Source organism: Rhipicephalus sanguineus, chromosome 9 (assembly GCF_013339695.2).
Source record: "Rhipicephalus sanguineus isolate Rsan-2018 chromosome 9, BIME_Rsan_1.4, whole genome shotgun sequence".
NCBI classification, from domain to species: Eukaryota; Metazoa; Arthropoda; class Arachnida; order Ixodida; family Ixodidae; genus Rhipicephalus; species Rhipicephalus sanguineus.
The window spans coordinates 153238378-153253705 of NC_051184.2; the positions used below are offsets into that span (position 1 = coordinate 153238378).

Genomic DNA, 15328 nt, shown 5'->3' on the forward strand with positions numbered 1-15328 from the left:
ACTTAGAAACATATGCCTCCCAGACTATACAGAAAAAGGAAAGGGTACTGAGACACAAAATATTAATTAACAAAGCACATAACAGCATCATCTGCATATAGGCAGAAGGTTTTTGTAAGAGCCGCCGTTGCTATTCAAGTAATAATTAACAATACAGTTTTTTACAACTTTGTAAACAAACGGACACGGCGTACGTTTTCGGGACTTATTACCTCTGCAAGCTCCAAAGAAGCAGAAAGGACAGATACAGGTAGCACAAATACTGTGCGTGGCTGGTCGAAAAAAGAGAGTTTTACCTTGTTAAGCCTTGGGTGCTTGACAGAGGCAGACATCTTGTGCGCCCATGCAGACCTACTGCTGAGGTTCTGGTGTTCCATCGTCAAAGTCACGTGCTTACTTTGGTCGCGGGCGGCGTCCCAGAAGAGCTCACAGGATAAGTTGTTCAAGTTCTTTCTCTGGCTCTTGCTGGCACGTACTTCAAAAGACCTTAGAGGGAAGTTCACTTTACAGGACACATCTGTATTGATGAGGTCTCTCCGCGTATTCCGGGTACTTCTGACATCGTAGGAGAACTCTTCGCCGCGGCCTTGGCCCCATTTTAGCGACATCTGGTGGACGAGACTGTAGGGGTGGTTCTGCCAGAGGGTCTGCAGTTGAATGCTGCGACGGGCAGAGTTGAACTTAGCGCTGAATTCTCGGCCGGAGTTGATGGGCTTGTAGCCTCCTTCGACTGCAAGTTGCAGGGCTGGCACATTAAGAGCAAGTTCGCACCTGTGAGCACGAAGACTCTTTACATACTCGGCAGTGCCGGCAATTTTGAGAACCTGCTCGTCATTATAGTTAACTGCGCCATCAACTTTGTACAAGCTAAACTCGTACGTTGCCTGGATGATACGAAGCTGCGGTGCACTAGATGTAGCCATGATGCTGCCTTTCAGGTTTCGTTGGTCGTGGTCGACGTTCAAGGCGGTCTTGAAGGCTTCGAGGTTGCACTGAATGTCAGTTACCAGGCGGGAACGACTGCTCTGCTGCAATACCTTCAAGTGTGCGGAACGGAGGCCGTCGTGAGGAGTTACAAGGCTGTTGTCGAAGAAGAAGTTGAATGATCCGCGGTAGCTGTGGGCGTGCTGTAGTTCGTACAGCTCGTTTCTCGGTCCTTTGTATGTCGCCTTGAATGTTCGTTTTTCGCCGTCCCTACCACACGCCATGCCTGCCTCAATGCTCTCCATGTTCTGGAAAGGTGTGGATAGTGCTGCCTGAACATTGAAAGCTCCGTTTGACTTTTTCGCAGTGAGAGTAGCCTGAACTTTGCGATGGGGTCCCCACTCGTGGCTCGCGCTTAAGTAGTAGTTGCCAGGGTAGAGCTGAATTTTAGCTTCGCTTGTGTAAGTGATGCCAGGGAGAAGTATGCTTAGGCGAGGTGACGTAGTGGTGAAGTCTCCGTTGTGTGTGCATACAAAAGTTGACTCGAAGTTTGAGAACATTTTGGTGGGTAGACGTCCTTGGAGAGTGGCTTCTACAGATCCTTCCTGTCTTCTTACTTTTCCTGATATATCGATGTTTCGTAGCCAAGATGCCGACGACTTAACGCCAAGGGACCAGTCAACAGCTCTGTTTTGTACATTGCTATACCTGGCGTTCACGTCGGCAAAGCGCAATACCTCAAAAGGAGTTTCGATTTTCACGTTGCCTTCTATTGCGCTGAGGTCCCTTGCCGAGATAGCCACGAAAGTGTTGAAGTTTTGGCGCTGTGTTGAGAAGATGAGCGAGCTCTCGACACGGCCACTCCTGAAGTCATTCCTGTAGTTAAAACTTCCAGTCAAAGTCTTGGTGCTGAGCAATGGCGTCTCGATTCGGAGCTGTGCATCGGCGCTTCCAGGAACCCGCTTCCAGCTTCCAGTGAGCAAGTGGGTGTTCCGGGCGTTCTCAAGAGTGACGGAGAGTTCAGCTCCCTGCCTGCTAGTTGTGATAACGCCTTCAGCCTTCAGTGTACGACCCCGCAGGTAGCTGGATTCAATGTCGAGTTTACCCTTTGCCATGCGGTGGTCCCAGTTAACTTCGGCGCTCACGGTGTTCATGTCGCGTTCGAATCCCAGGCTGAGCACACCCTTGACGCTGTCGCGGCTTTGTGGAGATAGGAGAAGACGTGCTGCCACAGGTCCTTGCCGAATGCTGGGGCTAGTCAGCCTGAGCTGCGTTTCTATGTCAGAGAGCTTGTTCTCGAAGCTGCCCTCGATGACGTGTGTCTTGAGCGCATACTGGCCAGATACCCTAAAATCTGCGTAGTATTTAGTGGGAGCGTTTATTACATAACTGAGAGATGCCTTGTTTCCGGGTAAGTTGGGACAGTTAATTTCAATAGAACCTTCATATGGACCATGATTTTTCAAGCTCAAAGCAAAGGAGTGATCACGTCCATTGTGCGAAAGCAGGAAGCTCCCGGTAATAACCTTCAAACTCTCAGTCTTGATGTTTATGTTTAGAATAGAGCTCTTCCTTCTGATAGGGGAGTACTCAGTCTGAAGACTAGCCTCTGTCGTAGCATCGCCGTTAAATGACCTGCTTGCACTAATCTCGTACTTCGAATCGGCCGCGCTGGCAGACAGCAGCAATCGCTCCAACTGATCCAGTTTTTGGTATTCAGCAAGCATGTTTACGTCTCCGAAAACGCTGACGGGGGACTGGAGCGTGAGGGCCCCCTTTAGGTCCCTGATGTCATTCAACTTGAGGTCCCCGGATATTTTCAAAAATTCTAACGGCTTCATAGGTGTTGTCAAGTCAATGGTAATCTGAGCCTCGCGCTCATTGTAAATAGCGGATCCTGTCAAAGATATCTTTTGGTTCCCTTTTTCCAGCACAATATTTGCTCTCTTGTTCTCTTGCGTAAGATCAACGAAAGTGTTTAGGCTTAACTGACGGTATCCTTCGAAAGGAGTCGTCAGAACGACATTGTATGACAATGGCGCCACCCATTCTGTTTTTAGTGCGATGATGCGATTTGGAGACCAACGGAATGATATATTTCCATTCATATTTCGGCTGTCTTGTTGCAGGTTGCTGTTAAACTCAAGAAATTCCATTCTTTCAATAGGGCTTCGGAACTCGAGCTTTACCGAACGACTTGGGGCATCCAGCAGACCATTAAGTTCAAACTTCTTGTTGTCTACTTGAACTGTACCAGAAATAGTCTTGAGGTTGGGCAGAGAGCTTCCACTAAGGCTCACATGAATGTTCCTTACGGCCTGGAAGGGGGTTTTGACGATTACACTTGCCTTTGTTTCCCGTTCAGTTCGTGACACTTCCGACTCGGCGTTAATTGACTTTCCTTGCCATTCTGCGCTCAACTTGGAAGTGATTTTGTTGGAGTGAAGGTTATATTCACCATAAAGCTTTTGTCTTTCGAGACCACGGAGAGGTGCGCTCATTGTTATTTGAATGGCGGAGCCGAAGGGCGTGTTCTTGAGTTCAACGGCTAGTTCGTACTTTTTCCGCTGTGATGCTAGTGACCACATCCCGTTTATTACACGCTTGTTAGCCGCCATGTTTCCTGTCAACTGAATGCGCTCATAACCGCGAATGGGACTCGTAAGAGAAAGATCGATGTCTGCACTGCGTGGCCTGCGCGAACCCGTGGCTGTGAGAGAGATGATGTTTTCGGGACGTGCACCCCATTTTACGGAAAGTTCACCAGACTTCTGCTCGTTGGCGATGTCATATTTTGTGCTGAGCGCTATAGCTTGGAGCGACCTGATGGTGCTAGAGAGTGCAAGGTTTCCTTCGGCGGTAAGGTAGCCACGTGTTCTGAATGTACCCTCAACTGAAATGTGGTTGTTTCGGTTCCATTCCACGTTTAGCTTAGGTGCGATTTCTTGGCTGTTAGAACTGTACTTCGCATTAACGCTAGCACTTCCAAGGGTACGCCATGGCGAAGAGAGTTCAATTTTTGCCACCGCTTCATTGGCGTAGTTAGACTGTGAGGCAGAAGCGTCGATAGTTAGTGACAACCTCTTACGGTTTTGCCATTCCATTTCGCTGCTGTGGTAAGCTGTACTTCTTTGGATACGGTGCTTGTTCCTGATGTTTAGCATTGGCAGGAAACTGAACGGCGTGGACACCTCAAGGCTCTGCTCAAAGTTACTAATGTCTCGAATCATCAAGTGGTGACTCATGGTAAGTGATGAGCTGCTCGATGTACATTGGAAGCTTGTGTCGTAGTTGAGACCCGACCTCGTCTGCTTCAAGTCAATCGTTATCTGCTGGTAGTCTCTAATTGGCGTTGTGATCAGCATTTGACCCGTAATCTCGTGGCTTCCTCGACCAAATGCGTAATCGCCGTTCGCTTCCAAGGTGAACTTCTTAGGTCCAATGGCCATGTGACCGGTGGACTTAATATTACGATTTGTGGCAGCGTGGGAAAGCTCAATGTTAATTCGCTCGTAGTTGTGCACCGGAAGCTGGATGTGGAGAAGGGATGCGAAGTCGCGGATGGATGCAATTCTCCCTTCGCTTCGCACGGACACTTTCTTACTGTACGGGAGTCGTGCCGCGAAGACTATGTTAAACTTTTCTTGGTTGGCTGAGTACGATCCGCTTGCTTCAAGGTTTTCGTATCCATACACTGGACTTGTAAGATGTATTTTGATTTCACGGGCTTCGTCATAGCGTGACTTCATCAGAGACATCATGAATCCACCGGCAATCTTGTCTCTGTTGCTGGTAGCCTCGAAGTCGGCAATGGTCTTGCGTGCGTCATTGCTGAAGCTGAGTTGCGACGACAATTGCTCCGCACCCTTGAACGGCGTGGCTATGCGCAGCTTGCCATCAAAGGTACCTTTTTCGCCATTCCTGTTCACCTGCCCATCGATGTCAAGAGTAATTCTCTTGTAGCTGCTCCACTGTGCGACGGCCTGGCACTTGATGCTTTCTGGCGTGTGTATATGCTCGAGCGAAGCGGTCAGCTTCTCATACCCTGCTACGGGAGTCAAGGCCTCAGCCTTCGCCTTCAGGAATCCACGTCCGTAGGCGCCACTAACTTCAGCGGAAAGAACCTTGTCTTCGGCCCAGCGCAGAGAAATCTTGTTGTTGGTGTCATAGTAGGTCGCTCCATGTGCAGCTTCCAAGCTGTACTTGCTATTGTAAGGCGTCTGAAGTTTCACTGTCATTTGCGCGTTTCTACGGACGCGATCTGACTGGAAGAGACCGTCTGTGGAAAGGGCGATAATGCGGTTTCTTGGCAGCGTCATCTTGGCTTCCGAGTTCCACTCTCGGCCGTCGTCATTGTGCGTCAGGAGGAAACCAATTTTATCGATGGCGTAGAACGGTGTAGTAATCTGAGCGTCAGCTTTAAGAGCTCGTCGCCTGTAGTCTGGGTTCCAGTCCAGGCTGGTAGCGTAAGTGATCTTCTTCCGGGGCATCCATTCTAGTTCTCCGCGACTGTTCACACGAAGCGCCGCACTAGAGTCTGCCGTTCCTTCGATCGTTGTGGCGACGCTTCCCCGGATGTCTTGTTTTGGGCACTTGACAGCGAAGTTAGCGTTGTAACCACCCGGAACCCGGGTTACCTCGGCTTTGACGCTGGCGCGCCTCGACGCGTCGCGGGTGGCATCCCATTTGCATTCGACGTTGAATGACTTACTCATTCTTGATGCTGCCAGTTCAGCGTTGGCCACTACCTCACGATAGTGCCCGAGCTTCATATTGAAATCAGCGGTAATTTTTTCCGAGGCGGCATTGAGGCGTCCGGTTGCCGAGTAACGGTCCTGAGGCGTGTTCACACTAAGCTCAACGTTGTGACTGTATGCACTGGGGAAGCGATAGGTACCGTCCAATTCGTACTTCCCACGACTGCACTGCGACGCAGCTTTGACGTTGTAGCGTCCCCTGGACATCGTTAGTGATCCGCTGACGGTGACCGGACGCTTGTTTGGAATTCGTATTTCGGCCTCAAAGCTGGGGTTGTACTGGCGTCTCTCATAGCCAGGCTTGAAGGTTCCCGATGCCTCGATCTTCTTATCTCGGTTCCATTGCACAAAGGCGTCACCACGATGCTCATCGGAATTGCTGCGGTGGTAGTTGGCACCCATCCTCATTTCACGACCCGGGTAGCTGAGTTGGAGGTCAGCCTTGGTATCAGGGGAATTCGAAATGTCAATGACGGTGCTGATCTGCCTTGAGGGAGCGTACGTTATTTGCATGCGATTAAGGAGGCTACTTGGCTTGTTTTCATGCTTCATCTCCAGTTGCCAGTCAATGCGCTTCTGCGGGTACGTAAGCTTTAGCGAAAGACCTGCGTTGTTGTTTGCCAGGGTTCCGGTGTAGCGCGCAATCTGCTGGAGCTGGAAAGAGATACGTAGAAAAGAAGCAAAACACAACGTCAATCAGGCTGCTACGATTTCTGTTCTCACGTGTGTCTAATAAATGATAATTGTTGCGGTCTTACGTCCCAAAACCGCGATAAGATTACGAGGGACGCCGTAGCGGAGGGCTCCGGAAATTTCGTCTATCTGGTGTTTTTTTAACGTGTACTAAAGCATTTCGCCTCCATCGATATGCGGGCGCCACGGCCAGCATTCGATCTCGCAGCTTTCGGGTCATGAGTCGAGAAACATTAACACTTGACCACCATGGCGGATAGGTGTCTCTAAAAGGCAATAATGCATTATCCTTAATACAGGTTTGGCTTCCTTACGCTGCGTGCTAACTTCTGCTCTACGAGCATTAACTGAGCAAATTTTTTGTAACTATTATTCACAATAACTTACAGGCCTATTGAAGGGCATTGAGTAAGGTGTAACACACAAAAAAATTATTTGCCTTATTGCCACGAAAAAAGACGAAGGACAAGTGAAATTAACGTAGTGCCTTGTCCGGCCTGTTTGTTAGGCTTGTGCTTTCTCTTTTTTCACGCAGGTGTGTCGCACATCAATAATTCGCACCAACTAGGTGAACCCTCACGTCTAATAAGGCATGAAACAAAAAGTAACAAAATAAAGGTTGCAATATTAGTAGAGTGGAACATAATTATGCAATATTGTCAATAATAATAGTTCTTATAATAATTGTTAGGGTTTAATCTTTCCCCACCCGCGTTTTCGCGCTTGCCCTAGCCTCCGCCTTTGTGTGGGTTGGAGGAGAGGGTATGAAGGATATACACACAGCTCTAGGGAAAGCAGTTGCGGCCTTGAAGAAGACAAGCCCGCTTCTCGAAACGACAAATTCAGCGACACCCCATGCTCACGAATTCTTCAACTTGCATTTTGAGGCATCTGGCAATGCTCACTGTTTATAGGTTAGATGAGGAACAGTTCGAAGATTAGAATGGTCATTAGAAGATCAGCACAACGCCAATTGGGGTCGCAGTGTCGCTATCCGCCTTTGTATCAATGTAACAAACATTATATATCCATGACTCCTCAAGCTATAGCCAAGCGTAGCGCGAATATGTGCCTTCGACCGCTACTTACGATATGCCCATCATCGCCCCGTAGCGTGCACTTCGTGGCGATAAAACTGACGTGTCTGCTCTGACGTCAGTGCCGACGCTACGTCGGGGCATGAGCCACCCTTTACACGCCGGTGTACTCGGCGTGCCTGGCAAGCGCACGATATACAGGCAACTACTCAATTTACGTGTAGACGTCAGACAACTTCGTAACGCTTCACTCAAAGCGAATCCTGCATAGGCGGCTACTCCCCGACTGCTTCGCATGAAATTAATTCCCACAATGCGTGTGATCTGCCGGATTTTTATCTGCTTCGCAATAGTCACAAGCTAAACTCATAGAACTATTTATTATTGAGCACTTTAGTGCCAAGCGCTCGGTCATGTATTTGATTCTTAGCCATATGTATAGGCTACGATCTCATGGGAGCCATATCCAAAGACGCTCGTGTGCTTAAACAAACGTCAGTGAAACCCACGTTGAACGAATTAATCCAAGGTTTGCCACTAGGCTTGTCGTTTGCGATTTGAGCACATACCTTGATGGTGTTGCCGCTCTTCTTTCCGCCCTCGCCGCGCAGGATCTGAAGCGAGTTCTCGAGCTGCCCGTCAGTCTTCTGGCAGTCCCACAGGAGCTCCGTGTTGAGCGCCGGGTGGAAGGTGTTCTGGAAGGAGGCCGCACCGCTGTACTTGGCCAGCGAGCCCGACGACAGGTCGCGGAACTTGGCCGTCAAGCCGACCTTCTCCACGCGACCGCCCATCATGCTGAACTCTCCGTCAGCCTTGGTCGACCAGTTGTCTCCCGTCTGAGTGTAGCCGTTGACGGCGCCGTTGACGAAGAACGAGCGGATGGAGCCTTCGTAGCGCACTCGACGCTTGTCCGTCAGGTCCAGGTCCACTGCGACACGATCAGTGACATCGCAACCTGTGAGGCTCGCTTTCTTCGGAATTATAATTGCCACATATTTGATGAGGCGAGCGTGATCAGGCAGCGCGCAATAAAGAAAACAGCTGTTCGGTGCGGTATTGGAACAGCTCCGTGGAGGCTTAGACGGTTGTCGCGCTACTAAGCTCGAGGGCGCGGGTTCGATTCCCGGCCATGGCAGCTGCATTTCGTTTGTAACAAAATGCGACCCCATTCAACACCGGAGCCATTGCATGAAATGTATGACGTTTGAAGCACGAACTAATTAGCAGAACATCGTCTAGTACTGAAAAATAAAAGAAAACAACGAAAAAAAAGCGCTAGATATTGAAAGCCCAATTTAATAATAATAATTGTTGAGGTTTTCCGCCCCAAAATCGGGATATGATTATGAGGGACGCCATAGTGGAGGGCCCCGGAAATTTCGACCACCTATGGTTCTTTAATGCGCACCTAAACCTAAGTACACGGGCCTCAAGCAATCTTGCCTCCTTCGGAATTCGGCCGCCGCGGCCGGGATTCGATCCCGCGACCTTCGGGTCAGAAGTCGAGCACTGTAACCGCTAAACCACCGCGGCGGGTGGAAGTTTAATTTAGCAGTTGGGATAAATGTTTCTTCAACAGGAGTTTAAATTATGTTAGTCTATGGTAGGTTTTAACAGGTATCGAGTTCCAAGGTTAATATCAGAAAACAGTGCTGTCAGTTGCTTAACATATTACTTGTAAATTTCCGGCGATTGTAAGCTATGTTTGAAGGGATACCTGGTGTTCTGAACAATTATAAAAAAAAGCGCTGTATTTTATTGGGTATCACAGTGAGGCCCACTGAAAAGGAGCTATATGTTGCGTTCAATGGCAATAATTCGTAACCTATTTTGCAGAGGATTCCTTGAAACAACCGAACGTGACTATTATAACTGGCTCGTTCTGCAAGCAGTCCTTCAACGATCATGCAGCAGTTGACACAAATGAGAACTAAACGAGTTGGTCACCTTTATTTTCGCCTGCGGAGAGGGCCTTAGAGCCAGAAACCTATGGAATGGTTTCTCAAAATGCTGTACACGTTGTAAACACTTTGTTGCATTACCCCCCTTACGCAATGCCTGTATAAATAAATAAATAAATAAACAAATAAATAAATAAATAAATAAATAAATAAATAAATAAATAAATAAATAAATAAATGGTATTGAAGTTATACATTGATTAGCATAGTAATTTGTTTTTGTTGTATGCCGCAAGTTCATTCGCAGATCTCCGCGAGGATTGGAACAGCCTTCCTGCTCTCATCGCAGACATCACCGATCGTCAGCGTTTCCGGAACATTTTAACTAAAGCTAACTAATTAGTTTACCTGATATGTTGTTGTTTTTGTTCTCTGTTTGCTTGCGTTTACCTGAGGGAACATATACATGAAATTTCACACCAGACGTTTTACCATCGCGCCAACCACGTCAAGGCCGTGCATTTTACGACCCATCCTACTGCCCATTTGTTCATTGCTCGTCCATCTGGAATGACGACCTTCTGCCTCGCCTCATGCGCACGATCTACATTCCAAGTACATCGTCGAAGAGTTTGCTCACGCGGCCTGTGAGTCGCCCAGGAAGGCCTTACGCGTGTCGGAAGTTTCGCCCATAGCTATCGGCAAGCGACACTTCGGTTCCGTCGAAAACGCTACTCTAGGCGTCGCGGCATTAACATTGCCGCACTTAAACTAGTGCTCTAGGTTACCACTCTCGGCGTACACCGAAATTATGGCAGTTGCGTTGTGAAGTTAAAACGCAAGACGAGGAGCGTACTTTTCATTTCGACCGGCTGCTGGGTGAGTTTTTCGAGGCTCACGCTGCCGCTGTACTTGCGTCCCTGGATGGCGGCCCACTGGCCGTTGATGAGCACGATCTTTTCGCCACGGTAAGTGACGTCGGTCACGTGCGTGTACTTGTTCATTCCGTCCTGACCCTGCGAAGAAAGCAAACCATTCAGCGCCTCACACGTGTGCGTCAGATAAACTGTGACACTGCATTGTTCATGTGGCGCTGTTGACAACAATGACAAAAAGTGTTTAAGTTCATGAGTTTTAAATAAATAAATCAATAAATCAGTGACATTGAAAATCCGCCAAGCAAGGAAGAGCCTTGAGTGGGTCGTCAAATATATGGAATCTTTCGGGTGATCGCGGTAAGGTTAGCGGAATATTCCGCCTGCAGGAGAGTAGAAATCGGCTAATATTCGGATAAATACAGGGAGAACAAAGAGCGGCATGTATCATCACCATGCAAGGATAAAATTCACACAACTTTGCATTGGCCTTCATTGATGACATATGCAGCATCAGAAATGACTTCTGTCAGGGTTCAATAGCTAATTTCGCGCCAAAATCACGACCGCACTGAGATACGAAGAAACACATAGACAGGACGGGCGCTCTCAGGGGTCGCTGTCTTCGCGAAGGCGCTCTCAATTTGGATTCTGTTGTCACAGGAGACGCCGTGACGTAGCCATGCGTTGGCTCGCTCCGGCAGCCGATATGAGCACCACATTGGAACGCAGCCAGAAGAAATGGGCTCGACTGTCTTGCATTGTTATCAATGCACAAAAGCGTCAACCATGGCAAGTTTGGAGACGAACTTCAGTGCCCGCCGAGTGCTTCTCGCACTGCGTCGTCGCTAAGTTTCTTGCTTCGGCAATTAAGCAGCGCGCCAGCTTGGTTACAACTCTTGAAATGTACGACAGCACGCTTTTTACCGTTCTGGATAAAGATCCATCTTCGTAGGAAGCGCAACACTACACACAGGGCGCGGTCTTCCTTTCTGATCCTCCAGGCCCACATTGCCTGTAAGTATTCCGTCTCCCTGTGTTTCCGCCATTATGCGGCCATTCAGATGACCGACGGCTGTGTGATCGTTTCCGTTATTTCACGTGACTTTGCGTGTAGTTACTCCTACCTTCCAGTATGCGGCTTCTGTTGCCAAAAATTTCATTACTTCAAATTCAGGAACAATAGAAAACACGGGGTACGCTGAAATTTTCTGCAGCCGCAAGACTATTGGAAGAAGCACTCACCGAGGAAGCATCTGCCTTCAGCTCAGTGATGAGTTGAAAGAAAGCCTCATCGTCAGCCTGGGCTTGCAGGTTCAACTTCTTCAGTTTCTCGTCGAAATTGTATCGTCCTGAAAAACCCGGGAAATACCCAAATGTATTACAATCGCGCCACGCAAGATTTCTGACGAAGACTTGAAGAAATCTAATTGTGAGGCTGATATTTATACATGAATTATTTAACGGTCATCACTAGAGCGACATCTAGCACCATTGCGTGATTTAATGAGGTTCATTTCAAAAGGAATGACAAACAAAGGGGCATTTTCGGTATGGGCCAGATTCAGAAACCAAAACTGTGCTGAACTTGACGGTAACATGGACCACAGTTACGTCACATTGGTGTTCGAAACATTTGTAGTAAAATTCCTCAGTTATCGGTTTTGGAACGCGGACTAAAATAGTTTTGAATGAAAAGTGCGTGAAATCATTGACTTGTATGAAATGAAGTGAGTCAGAATAACCAACGAACATTCCCCATGAAAACCTTTTGACATGGGGAATGTAAAAACCTTTTGACATTCCCCATGTCAAAACATAGCCGCCACGAGTAAGTTTTACGTTTCACCAATGACATTGCGACGGGGTCCAAAGCAGTGCACTTAAAATTTGACTGCAGCGGAGATGAATAGGTTGAGGACTTGAGTTCCATTCCGAGAATGAGAATCGGTTATACCAAATCGCGCCGCATCGACAGCAAGGATAAGAATCGAAAGAGTAAATCCACCACGTCTCAAGTAGGCTATCAAGAAAAAAAAATCTGTAAGGTACTTTCCATACTGAAAAAAAAAAAAAACAAGGAGGAGCGACACCAAAAGCATCTGCAAAAGTGCAGCGTGACGTTTTTATTTTGATGTGCAACTACGCTGTGTCCTACGAAGCGACCAAATGTCAACAGAAATATCCTGGTTCCGCGACATCGAGGACTATCGGTGGCTCTTATCCTACGTTTCCTTTCTGCTTGAGGAGCCATCGACGGCAGCCCTCACTCGTGGGACCATGTTATCGCGTGCGTCCTTCGCACGACGGAGATGGCCGGCTCGTTTTACCTCTGCTTCAGCCACTTTCGCCGGCAGCACTCGCGCGCTTTTACTCGCACGTAGAACGCACGACGCGCGGGGCGATGTTATCCATTTGGACTTTGTACGGAACATGGCGGCTATGGCGAAAGCCCGCCGGGAGTGTCCATGTAACTGCTGTCGCAATAATATGCGCGCAATAGCTGGCGTGCGAATTAAGAAAAAACCTCAGAGCCCTTCCCTTCAAGGGAAAGCCGAGGCAAGCTAAGCTGGCCCCATTTTCAATATCTTAGTCATTTTCATATATTGATGCGGTGCGTAAATACTATGCACGAAAAAGGCCGAAAGAAGAGGAGGGCGCATGCAGCGCTCAGAAAATGTCGTGGGAAAAGAGGTTCTGACACCGAGACCCTACTCCCCACTCCTGGCTAAGGCCCTGTTTTGAGTGGTTAGTATCAATGTACCAATTTCAAAACTGAAAGTGCATTATTATGCAGGCAGGCATAACACTACGATTCTGAAGGAAGTTGAAGGAATCACCGACAAAAAAAGGCAATTGCGCGTACCGCTGTGAATAAAGCAGCGAATGAATATTGTGCGCTAAGTCACAGAAGCGGACCGACTTCCTCGTCTCACCTTCAATAGCGAGTTTCTTTGACGGCGCCTTCATCTTGAGCGCGACACTTCCATCCCGCAGGTTGTGTTGCAACGATGCCGTGATCTCGCGATCCGTCTTTGTTCCCGGAGTGTTGATGCTGAGCACTGCACCCACCAGGTCCTGTTTGAAATGATTCACACTATAAGGATGCCGCACCGCTGTAAGAGGCGCCAAAACCTGTACTGGCCTCTTCGTGAAAAGAGATGAGCGTTCGACAAAGCTGTCAACTCGCTTAGTGAGTCGCAGCAGTATGTAATCGGCTTTAAGTGCGTATAGCCAAAGCAGAGACTGCTACGGACTTGATGCCTTGAACTGTCAATTGCATGCCGTAGGCGTTCTACCTGTCCGGTCCTTTTTCCACGCGCTATCTTTACACATTTCTTCCTGCGCTGGAAGTTAAATGTCTCTTTCCAAGTTTATCCAAGTCACTAGCCCAACTTTCCGTCCTAAACGCAGCTCTTGGGCAGAGATTCCTTGCAACGAACGTTTTCGCCACGTACCGACATAACGCATTCTATCTCGCTCACCTCTCCATTTTTGTTTTTTGCATGTTACTCAATACTACACTTATGCAGAATTTTTTTTTCCAGACGAGTGGGGTACGTTGCAGCATCAAATGCTAGACTGGAGTGTGATTCGCTCACCTTGGTGTTCGTCCAGCTAGACTCGAATTCGTAAGCCGTCAGGGTCGGGTCAGCCTTGATGAGATTCAGGCTGAGCTCGGCGTTGCCGCTGAACGGGTACATGGGGGAACGGTACGTCTGGCTCGACACCGGGAATTCGGCGCGACCACACAGCCTGACGCCCAACGTGCGCTCCAGGACGGCTCCCGTGCACGCCTCCGTTTCCAGCTTCTTCTGCGGCTCGTTGCGGTGCTCCAGCTCCGAGGCGCCGTTCACCAGGAATATCTTGCTCCTGCGGGGACGACGACCGCTCAGCGCTATTCACTTCAAGTTAAGTCCTTTCTTATACAGAAAGAGGAGCTAAAGGCTTTGTGGCACGACAGGGGCTCTTATTACCGTTTGCGCTCGGCATGATAAATACGGGTAGTACATTATACAAACACTTCATGATTATACACTTCTGTGTACCAAATTATTACGCACTTTAAAATTGCAGCACCAGGGAATCCTGCATATACAGTGGATATCAGACGCCGTACATCACAGCTGGGCTTCGTTAAAAATGAAATATGCATGTACAGCCCGTACAGTAGTTCACCGTGCGACGTTTCACGTCGCACGGCGAACTTTCCGATTGAAAATGATCTTAACGAGATAGCGTTCAAGAGCTCGTTTCGCAAAAATTCCGGTGTCAGCGCCGGCGTCGTTGGTGGTCAGCGAAAAATCAGCGTTGTCCGTGAGCGAAAATTTGAGATAGACGCAAAGAAATAAATATCTTCGGTTCGAGTGGGAATCGAACCCAAGACTTCTGTGATGCAGTTAAGTGTTCTACCGCAGAGCGACGCCAGCTTTGTCTTTCCTTCATCGTATTTATTACAAATTTGCCTACTTTATATACATAGCGAACAAAACGCTCAAGGCCGCCTCTACAAGCGTACTACAAGCGTTACAAGGAAAAGAAGTTTCAAACACTGTGTTCTAAAAGGGTATTAGAGCAGTGTTGAAACTGTTTCAAAAAAAAATTATACGAATGTCATGTAGTGCAATCAGCCTTATTGATTAGTCTCTGCTGATCAGTCTTATTGGCCTCACACCCTGCCGCGCGAGGGTTGTTTTTTGCGCAGTCCTTCCTTTTTGCAATTATGTCGTGGGAGGAGACTCATTAACGCATCTAACATCGCGTGGCGGAAGCGTAGAATCGCACGAGGCATCGAAGCATGCGAATTGCGCAATGAGTGGTCGGTTTAGAGGCCCACCAATTACAAAGCGCACAGGCATAATTATTCATCATTATCATCAACAACGTGTGCGGCTGCGCAGGTGCACGTGTTGCCTTACGGAAGCGTAGTGGGCACTTCGCAACTGCACTTGAAGTAGGCATTCTTGGATAGTTTAAAACGGCCAATGTTACGTGCACAGACGTTTCTTTGCTTGCGGCACGGCAGCGTTAAGGTGTCCACCGAGAATCGAAACCAGGCGAGCGATTGAGAAGGCGATGCGAACGGGGACCGATTACGCTATCGCGTGCTACTCTTGAAGGCGATGCTCATGTGTCCTCCA

At 48.4% G+C, this 15328-nt stretch overlaps 1 protein-coding gene across 1 annotated transcript in view; it reads right to left on the bottom strand.

The window, feature by feature from the left end:
- The window catches only part of LOC119404030 (uncharacterized), a 71301-nt gene that overhangs the window by 19205 nt on the left and 36768 nt on the right, over window positions 1–15328 (bottom strand). The window contains exons 16-21 of the mRNA XM_037670655.2: window positions 13790–14060; window positions 13124–13265; window positions 11433–11539; window positions 10169–10328; window positions 7981–8339; window positions 297–6335 (exon numbers count right to left, since the gene is read on the bottom strand). Of these exons, the coding sequence (XP_037526583.1) occupies window positions 297–6335; window positions 7981–8339; window positions 10169–10328; window positions 11433–11539; window positions 13124–13265; window positions 13790–14060 (7078 nt within the window). The remainder of the gene's footprint in view (window positions 1–296; window positions 6336–7980; window positions 8340–10168; window positions 10329–11432; window positions 11540–13123; window positions 13266–13789; window positions 14061–15328) is intronic.